A 10000-nucleotide genomic window follows, 5' to 3' on the forward strand; every position below is an offset into this window, starting at 1 on the left:
TTTTTACTGGTGATTGATTTTAGTGGCAGGACTGTATGAGTTGGAATTAAGAATTAGTCTTTGACCTTTTGTCGTTTAACTGTCATAGATGTAGTAGATCATGGATTACCAAAAATGGTGGGTTTTGGAATACACTGTAGATGTTGTGGTTTAAATTTTTTATTTGGGTGTTCAATTTTTCAGACTTTTTCAATTTTGATTTTACTTTGTGTAATATTCATTACCATAATCTGAAACAAGGAAAATCAAAATTCAACTGGTTAAAAAAACAAGAATTAGTCAGTCAAAATTCCCCTTGGAAAGTTAAAACAGGTGAATTGCAAATTCAATTTTTTCATCTAAACATACACCTTTTGTGTCTTCCTAAAAATAGATTATGGTTTCTTGACCTGTGCACTCTATCCAGGAAGTATTGGATATATTGAACAAGATGCAAAGGTACATTGTACATGCTGCTGCATCAAGTGCTGTAACTCCAAAGCTAAACATGAGATTGTGACGCACATATTAACATAAAAGCCTTTTCACTTTTACAGTCTTGTCATGTATGGGGAAGTTCTTTTTCCCACTCAAAGCTGTACAGGCTTTCTGATATTACGCGACGGTGTGATTTCGCACAATCGACTTCAAATCGCATCCGATCGCACAATTATTCATGAAAAATCGCATAATTCACGAAAGAATGCACAAAATTTATAAAATAAAACATAAATCAACAAGTTTCTTGGGAGTTCCTGCATAAATACGCCATTATAAAGATGATTTACCTTGGAAAACCTTGTTACCTTCAATTTCATAAATATTCGAAGTTCAAGGCGTTATTTTGCATGTGGGGGGCCTGGTATGAGTCTCATTCTTAAAGAGTCGCCAATAATGGTGTAACACAAAGACAGCCATTGTTCACTGATTAGCAAATCTGTTCAGAAATATAATACTGCTCACAAAAACAAAGTGTAACAAGCTAGTTGTAGCATACAGAAATATTAACAATTATTGATCATTCATTTGGCATGTTAGCTGTGTCCTTTCATCTTTTAACGTGTGCACCAATAGTGCAGAAGACCTCATTTTTTACTTGTCCCAACTAATGTCGATCAAGATTCATAATTACTGTTCCCTCATGTTCAAAATGTCTTTAGGGCAGTAAAAACGTGTTTTTTTTTATCCTGAAACCTTGAAAAACAAGCTTAAAAATGCTCAGAAAAAAATCACGTAATTTGCAATATTTATCGCATAATTGACCTTTCTAATCGCATAATCTGCCCTGCAAATTTCACACAATTTGCATTTTTTCATCGCACCCTATCAGAAGGCCTGGCTGTATGATGAACAATGATCATACATCTTTACTTACCCTCGGATTTTTAGAATAGCTTGGTGTAGCTAACATCTCTGAGCATTTACCTTCCCAACCATGATACACCACACATGGCAGACCACAACACCGGGAACTACATTCCCTACTCTTTGCGACAAGTGTGTGGTTTCTTTTATGTCCCACACGATTATGATGAACGTTGATGAACGATATGTGACCTCTAGATGCGAGTTTGCAATCTCATTAATGGCTGTACAAAGTAAATATCAATTGGTGCTTGCAGTTTACAGATCTACCCAGGTTGTCACTTTTTGCAAACTTATCTAAATTGGACACACAAGGCAGCCATTTTAAAAGTTAGCACCTTTGCGTTCACCACTGGGCACACAATAACATACTGGATAAATGACCTTTATAATAAACTCGCCAAAAGAATGCTAACAGCAGACCAGCTTTTGAATTCCATTGTTGCAGACATTTGCCAGCTGGGGAGTGGATTATCTTAAAGTGGATGGCTGTTTTTCTAATCCTTTTACTTTTGATGTTGGCTTCCCAAAGTTCACTAAAGCACTGAATGCAACTGGAAGGCCAATTGTTTTGAGCTGTGAGTGGCCTCTCTATCAGAGCAAAATAGGCATCAAGGTATAAAATATTGTTTTGGAGGTGTGAAGATGTAAACAAGTTATCATTTTGTGGTGCATGTAGTTAGTCATAATTAGCCAATTGTGGGTGTGCGTATTCATAACTTTTGAAAATCAATGTAGCTCACTCAGCCTGAAAAGTCAAGGCTTGCATCTGGTTGAGCTTTGAAACGCACTGGTTTAAAAAAGTCTTAGACTAAATTCTGGAATCTCATCTACATCTTCATAATTCCAAATCCAACTTGACTTATATGTGTGTCTTGTTTGTTGGCTTCATAAAACCCTTAGCCTTCTTAGATATGATGCCAAGGCAACCTCATTTCTTGGAGAGAACAGGGAAAGACCACAACATTGTGAATTCATTTTCCACATCCCACAGGGTTTATAAACACTCTGAGGTTGTAAAGTAAAGTAAAGCAACCATATTAATATCGATAACTCGTAACAGTAATTCAACTGACAAACCTGAGATCGATGGTCCGCTCATTTTACTCCCCCATCTCCATCTCAGTGCTCTGTTTTACTGATATTTAAAGCTACTTAAGCTACAGAAAGGAAAGAAGTCAAAACAAGGACGTGAGATGCAGGGATCGAACTCGGCATGTCTTGCACCAAGACTGCGCACTAACCAACTGTGCCATCCTTGCTCCTACAAGGACGGGTGTGTGTGGTGTGAGGTGGGACCTACAGTTTATAGCCCTTATCCCCAGCAGACTCGAGAGTCCAGCCATTTGCAAATGAAATTACATAGGCAGACTTTATCTTCAGTTATTTTGCTTGGGGTTCACACTTGTGACCTCTGGCCTTTGGCTGTCTGATGCACATCTAACTGATCTCAGATATGTCCAGTAATGTACCCAATATGATGAATATTGATTTTGATAAATATGCATCGCAATAACACATGTACTTATTTCCGTACTTTTTTCCAAAACTTCAACATCACTTGTGTCCACAACGACGATCAGTGGGTCCCTAGCCTTTAATATTACTCCCTTAATTAATTAAAGGAGAAAATTTTACTTGAACGTGATGTGAAACAGCTGAGGATATTCCTAACCTGAAAGGGTCTGAAAGCAACCGTTAAGCTGAGTGGTTTGTTGTGTTTGTTTGGTTGGTATTTGGACTCAGAGGAAAACTTTGTGATGGTTATCAAATTCTCTGTGCATCTAATTTGTTGTATTTCTTGACATGTGACTGTCAGCCAGCACTGCACAGTTGGCTTATGCGATTACATTAATGACCTGTAATGCTCTATTTTTGTACATGAATACACTTTCGTACCCTCCTCAAGGGGCACTGCAAAAGGCAAATTATTGTATTAACTGGTTTCGACATTCTCGGTTTATCATATAATGGAATTAAGGCTTTTGAGTGTGAACAGCAATATTGCTACATTGTATTCAATGCTATTCCTTTGCAGCCTGATTACGATGCCATTGCCAAAAGTTGCAACACTTGGCGGAACTATAAGGATGTGCAGGTTTGATTTAAGCTGTAATGCTGAGAAAGTAAAATGTTGTTGTCATTAGGCTGAATAGGAATTTCAGGCAATGAGGCATTTGTCCTTGTTATAAGACGAGCCAAAACACTCAAGGCAATTTTTCTTGAGGGGCATCTAGTAACCTAAAATATTATTTTCTTGAACTTTGCACTTTTAATTTGAACGAAAGGTAATAACTATAATGATGTTAATACCAAGAACAATAATAAGTGTAATTATTATTTAATTTATCAAAGGCGGCATTTACTGTCCAAAATTTCGCCTTGATGTGACGAAACAACTCGGGTCCAAAATCACATTGCTGACATTGATTACACATACGCACCTTTGCAGTCAAACATTTTCTCTGTCAAACCTCAGGATTCATGGTCATCTGTATTAAATATTGTGGATCACTTTGCTGAGAATCAAGACACATACATTGCAGCTGCTGGACCTGGGCACTGGAATGATCCAGATATGGTAAGAACATGGTAGTTTATACATGGTTTGCAACCAATCTCTTGAGATACAGATAACGATGATGTGGAGTGGGGGGTGGGGGAGGGCTGAATAGGGTGGCTAGCCATTTTCTTGGTTGATAAATAAAATAAATTTACAAATTATTTAGAATCTGACAATATGCAAGTTATTTCGAATCTGGACGGCCTCTCTCTTCGCATACAATGTATTAAGGTACCACCCAACTATCTGATTTCCTCTGCTCATAAAAATAACAAAGAAATCTATTTATTTTCTACTTTTGTAACAGAGTATTTCTATTTTTCTGTTTTTTATTATTTTTATTTTTTTGGAACAGATACTGTTTACCTGACGTGAGCTTTTTATTAATGCAAAACATGAACAAAGTCAAAATGGCAGCCTAATCTATCTGGACTTTTGTCAGAGTATATATTTCGATTCTTTCAATTCACCCCCCCTAAAATATTCCTAGATCCGCCATTGTGCTGGTGGACGAAAAAAAGGAGCTAGTGAGAGACAAATTTCGAATATCGACTGAATGAAAAACATTTTAGGATATTGGCTCCAAAACTACTCAAAATACTGCCAAAAATCAGTTTTCGCAAAATGGTGCGTTTTTAGGCTGAAACGAAGCTTTTGGACAAATTTCAATGGAGTCGATGACGTAATGTGCAAACCATCTAAAGACGAAGATACTGTGCAGCTGTGATTGGCCAGCTTAAGGCCACTGGCATTGCGTGCCGTGGAATAATTTTCGTATATGAAAATCCCGCCAAAGCTGAAATTCATCCAATTAGTTCGCTACGATAGAGCGGTTTTCACTCAGTGATTGATTCAAAGTTCTCGCGCCACTTTTTCAACCAATCAGAAGTGAAACCGAAATCAATCGTGGCTCGCGCGTGCACATTTTCCCGCGCTTTGTGTCGGCTCCGTGTAATTACTGCGAGTTTTGATTGGTTTACTGGATTGTCTCCGTCCTTTTTGATTGGCCAAAGTAATTACTTTGGTTTTGGTTTTACGACACTCGATTGAAACTCGCTCTAAGCAATGCGAACTTTACGTTACAAAGCGAATGATCAAAAAACCTGTCGGTTGAATGTGAGCATTTAAGCAGGCCATTTTCCTCGGAATACATGTAGCTTACCCGACTTCTTCAAAGTAGGATGTCCCGCCTGATCCTATTTCCACAAGATTTATGTAATCAACATCTTACGGGCCTCATTTTGTTATCTTTACTGTCATTTAGGGCAATTTTCGTTTCCACTCCATTCACGCATGTCACACTAAGGCCACAAATTGAATTATTACACTACAGGCCTTGAACACAATGGGTCAGGCCACAGGCCAACTCATCCAAGAAATTTTCCATAAAAACTACAAATGGCAGCCTTTCTTTCCCAAAGTCCGTTTTACTGACAGTCAGGTCAATGAAGTTCACTTACCTTTTATTTTCTGTGTTGCTTCGGGTGATTTGATGGGTCTTGGGATGCTTTAACCCCCCTCCTCACTGACGCGTCGCCAAATACAAAGGAGAAAATAGCCCTTGATCAGATTAATCCAGCCTTGATTGACCGTTGCAAATTAGGGCCTTGCTAAACTAGGAAACGTTGATGCGGACACGAATATTTCACAGTTTAGCCGCGCATATGTCGCAAAAACAAATTTTGTGTTTCGGAAGCAAAAAATGTTTCTGACTTTTATCAAAGACATTTTGCTGCCCGGACACAACTTTGTTTGGACAACATCATGTTTCCCAGTTTAGCCTCTTGTGAAACATTGCTGACTAGTTTCCAGTGCTGCACAGCAAACATGTTTCCTAGCAACGGTCGAGGCGAAAAAGAAGCCAAATGGGGGACATTGTGGTGCAGAGAATCTTAACAGCGGACTCGGGTCAAAGAAAAGGATTAGGGTATAAGGAATGGTAATGCAAATATGAGGAGATCCAATTTCAAGCAAATCTTAAGCCGCTAATTCAGTCACGAACCACTTTTTGCCCTTCGTTTTAGCCAATCCCTCGTTTCCTCTTACAATGTAGCTGAGATGGCCATTTCTTAACACGCTCAGGGAAACCTCATAGGGAGATAAACATTCAGTCCCAGATTTCTCCTGAGAGGACATTCCTACTAATGCACCTGCGTACTACATTGTTTCCTCGTTTTGCCACCTGAGCAGGATGACAATTTTCTTGCTTCCCAGTAGTTTAGCCACCCAGGAATTCGTTTCTACAGCAATGTTACGTGGTTTAGCCAGGCCCTTGCAGTAAAGGTATAAAGATATCAATGACCGAAACAAATAACTTGACGTCATGCGGCCTCGAATCGTTAGGGTTGTCAGCTTGTTGTCAGGCCAAACTATCTTTGCCACCTCTGTGAGGTCATGGGTTCATATTTCATTCAACCCTTAAATTTTCAGACTTACCTTGTGTCACTGCTTAAGGAAGTTGTCTTAACCCTTAATCATGTTTGAACGTTCTGTTCGGTGCCGTGTAAAATCTTGATTGAGTCCATGATAAATGGTGCATTTTTTCTTGCAGCTTGTGGTTGGTGATTTTGGTTTGAATTATGAACAGTCAAAAGCTCAGTTTGCTCTTTGGTCAATTCTAGCTGCGGTAAGTTTTCTTTCCCTCGACCTTAAAAGCTGTGTGAAGTTTCTTGGTGACCTTTGTGCTTCAGTAAGCCATTTTGGTTGCTTATTAAAGGAAAGTAAAGGTACTTTAATGTTTTAAGTGTCTAGTCGTTCTAGTGCGAGAGCACTATTTAAGGACGCTGAAAACTGAAATTAACAATTATCACAAATCAAGTCAAATGTTGGTTTTTGAGGGGAGGGGAAACCGGAGTACCCGGAGAAAACCTGGCGGTACAGCGAAGAGCACCAACAAACTCAACCCGCATATGACGTGGAGTTTGGGAATCGAACCCAGGCCACAATGGTTGGAGGCGAGTGCTCTCAACACTGCGCCATCCCTACAACCCACCCCTGTTTATTCATTTCAATCAATGCTCTGAAATCATTGTCTTCTTTATTTCAGCCGCTCATAATGTCCAATGATTTAAGGACTATTTCAGCAAAAGCCAAAGATATCCTTCTGAACAGGTACAAAGTTTTCAGCTTGGAGTTGTTAGAAATCATGCCTTTGTTGTATAAAAATAAAAACAGACATGTTCTTAAATGTATTATTTAGACCGTTTTTTAGTTTTGCGCTTGGTTTCCCAAACTCATCCTCCAGGAATAAAACTCTTATTAAACGTGCAAGAATATTTTCTTTTGCTTGGGTTTGATCACCATGGCCCCCGATCACGTGGTTGAATACTCTGTATAATAAATTTAAACAAAGTTTTGAAGTAAGTAGAGCGATTAGGAGGATTTCACGTGACGTCGTCGCAGCCATATTAGTGGACGAAAGCAAAAGATCTCTCATTAGCTCCTTTTGTTCGTCTCTACCAGAAGTCGTACATTTCCCTGTTGTTATTGGTGTCTCTGGAGGTTGGTTGAAAACGTACTGTAGGGAGTTTAATAAGGAGCTTAAGCAAGCGCGTTTTAGAGACGCGGACGGCAACCGGAAGTGAGCTGTTTTCCCTTATATCGCTAAGTATCTTTTCACTATTAGATATCCTAAGTTTAAAAAGCTGGGAGAGACCGCTATCCTGGCGTGCGAAATATTCACTTCCGGTCGCCGTCCGCCTCTCAAAAACGGACGTGCTTAAGCTCCCCAGTAGCAAGGACGACGGCAACGTCAATGAAAACAGAACTTCCCTCGATATATCTAGTTCCATCCTCAGTGCAGCACGGTTACAGCGGAGTCGCGCGCGCGGAGCACCTTGATTAAGAAAATATGGTAACCCATCGATGGGAGAAATTTTGGTCATCATGCGACCGTCCGTCCAGACATACGTCCACCCCTCCATGTATGACAATATGACCAGTATCACGTGGCCATATCGCGGGCTCAAATTTAGAGCTCGGCGTAAAAATGGCCGCCTCAGTGAAGGGCCTTATGTGCTTCGTATGTGCAAACATAATTGCGTTTTATGGACTGTTCGAAAGGTTTTTCACGGAAAAACTCTGCTAAAGGACCGTGGACTCAGTTTAAGCATGCGCAATATGGAGAAAAGCCTGTTGACAAAAACGGATGTGTCTTATTTCGATGCTCTAGTGTGGACGATCAAAGGCCCTGAGAAAACGCTAGTGTGGACGTAAAATTTCCGTGCGTTTTCAAAAAAAAGAAAAGGTAGGCTTAGTGTGGACGGGTACTAAGACCCAGACATGCGTTTGAAAGCTTACCGTGGGACCCCTTTAACAGTACTTCAGTGGTTGAAACGTTCTTACGGTCCAGACTATGGTAGTAAAAAGCAAGTGCCTTTAAATGAGGGACCAGGTTGCGTAAAATATGATTAACATGGTCTATATGACCTCTCCTTTCTTAGAGAAGTGATTGCTGTAAATCAGGACAAGCTCGGAAAAATGGGCCGTCGAGTGGTTTGTATCACGTTTTATTGTTTGTGGAGAGTCTGGTCCAACATGAGGCCAACTTTTGCAGCTTAGATAAAACTCGCAGCACGTGTGTTTTTTTCCTTGCCTTGTTACAGCTGAAACAAAATGATTACGAAGTGTGGACACGCCCTCTTGAAAAGAACTGTCTCGCTGTATTATTATTCAACCGGAACGCTGACAAGCCTCAAATGATGGTGGCAAATTTTACCACGGTATGTTGATCTGCTTGAGTACAATGATGATAGTAGTGCTTTTAATGTTATGTTGACATGAATGGTGGTTGACCCATTTATCTCCGAGGCGCCCCGCAATTGACGAATAATGATGACGATGCATTCGTTTTCTCAGGTGAGCCTGGTGTTGCTGGATTAATACCCAATGCAACGTCATTTCTCCCCAGGAAGGGGGGGGGGGGGGGGAGGGGCGTTTCTCGAAAGTCCCGAAACTTTACGGGCTATTTTCGGGTGTCGCAATTCCCTTTGTATCTCAAGAAAGCAGAAGATTTAAGTCTTCAAACTTCACAGTTATTTTTCTTTTTGTTATCTTGAAAACACGTTAAAAGATCGGCTTTCCAAAACAAGCGGTTGGCAATTTCACAAATGGCTTTACGGTCCCGAAAAGTGTTCGGGACTTTCGAGAAACGAGCCCCAGGAGTTCATCAAGGGGAACCCCCCTATCTCCCATGCTTCGTCTTCGAGTCAACCCTCTCCCCGTGTAGATTTATTTATAGAACGCCTCCCTTGGGAGATTCCAGACGCCTACTGTTGTAAAAGCCAATCAGAAAAGAGCTATCTCAGCTTCAAGCGTCAATTGATACTTTTCGCGGGAAAAAAACAGTTCTTAAAAATAAATTTACTCGGCAACTGAGAGTTGACTCATAGAGATTAGAGGCTCCCTTTGGAAAGGAAAGGAAAGGAACTTTATTTAAGTGTCTAGTCGTTCTAGCGCTGGAGCACTAATTGGGGACACTGTAAATTGAAATTAACAGTTAACGCAAATGAAGTCAAGGGGAAAACCGGAGTACCCGGAGAAAAACCTCTCGGTGCAGAGTAGAGAACCAACAAAGTCAACCCACATATGACGCCTAGTCTGCGAATCGAACCCGGGCCACATTGGTGAGAGGCGAGTGCTCTCACCACTGCGCCATCCCTGCTCTGCCTTGATCAGCTAATATATTAATAGTGGAAATTCCAAACTTACTACTTTTATGTCCCATTACTATAGGTTGGTTTGATTACCCGTGCAGCTGGTGTAAGAGACTTGTTTGAACACAAATTCTATGGATATTATGCGGGCGCGTTCAATATCGAGGTGAATCCAACGGGAGTGGTACTGTTGAAGCTTTTCCCTATTCCCTTTCGGCGTTGAGCTTGGACGCATCATGATAAATATATAGCCTTTTGTCTGATTCATTGCCTTTTGATTGAATACGGAATTAGAATTGATTTCTACTATAGCAATGCGCAAGCTTACAGCGCGTAGAGGCAGGCGCATTGTAGAGGGCGCACGGTCAGTATTCCTGCGCCATTTCCAAATTCTGAAGCAGGGGAAAGTCCGTCAGAGAAACAAATTTCTACCTCCAAG

At 40.5% G+C, this 10000-nt stretch overlaps 1 protein-coding gene across 2 annotated transcripts in view; it reads left to right on the forward strand.

Moving 5' to 3' along the window:
- Positions 1-10000, forward strand: part of LOC137992280 (alpha-N-acetylgalactosaminidase-like) — a 25038-nt gene that overhangs the window by 4870 nt on the left and 10168 nt on the right. The window contains exons 6-14 of one of the 2 annotated variants that reach the window (XM_068837527.1): positions 374-438; positions 1793-1960; positions 3383-3442; positions 3824-3925; positions 6459-6533; positions 6954-7018; positions 8350-8401; positions 8512-8628; positions 9641-10000. The exon at positions 9641-10000 is cut by the window's right edge and continues 2838 nt beyond it. In XM_068837527.1, coding sequence (XP_068693628.1) covers positions 374-438; positions 1793-1960; positions 3383-3442; positions 3824-3925; positions 6459-6533; positions 6954-7018; positions 8350-8401; positions 8512-8628; positions 9641-9784 — 848 coding nt within the window. In that variant the 3' untranslated portion in view covers positions 9785-10000. The remainder of the gene's footprint in view (positions 1-373; positions 439-1792; positions 1961-3382; positions 3443-3823; positions 3926-6458; positions 6534-6953; positions 7019-8349; positions 8402-8511; positions 8629-9640) is intronic. The other variant, XM_068837529.1, reaches the window with a different exon arrangement.

This window comes from Montipora foliosa, chromosome 2 (genome assembly GCF_036669935.1).
Source record: "Montipora foliosa isolate CH-2021 chromosome 2, ASM3666993v2, whole genome shotgun sequence".
In the NCBI taxonomy this organism is placed as follows: Eukaryota; Metazoa; Cnidaria; class Anthozoa; order Scleractinia; family Acroporidae; genus Montipora; species Montipora foliosa.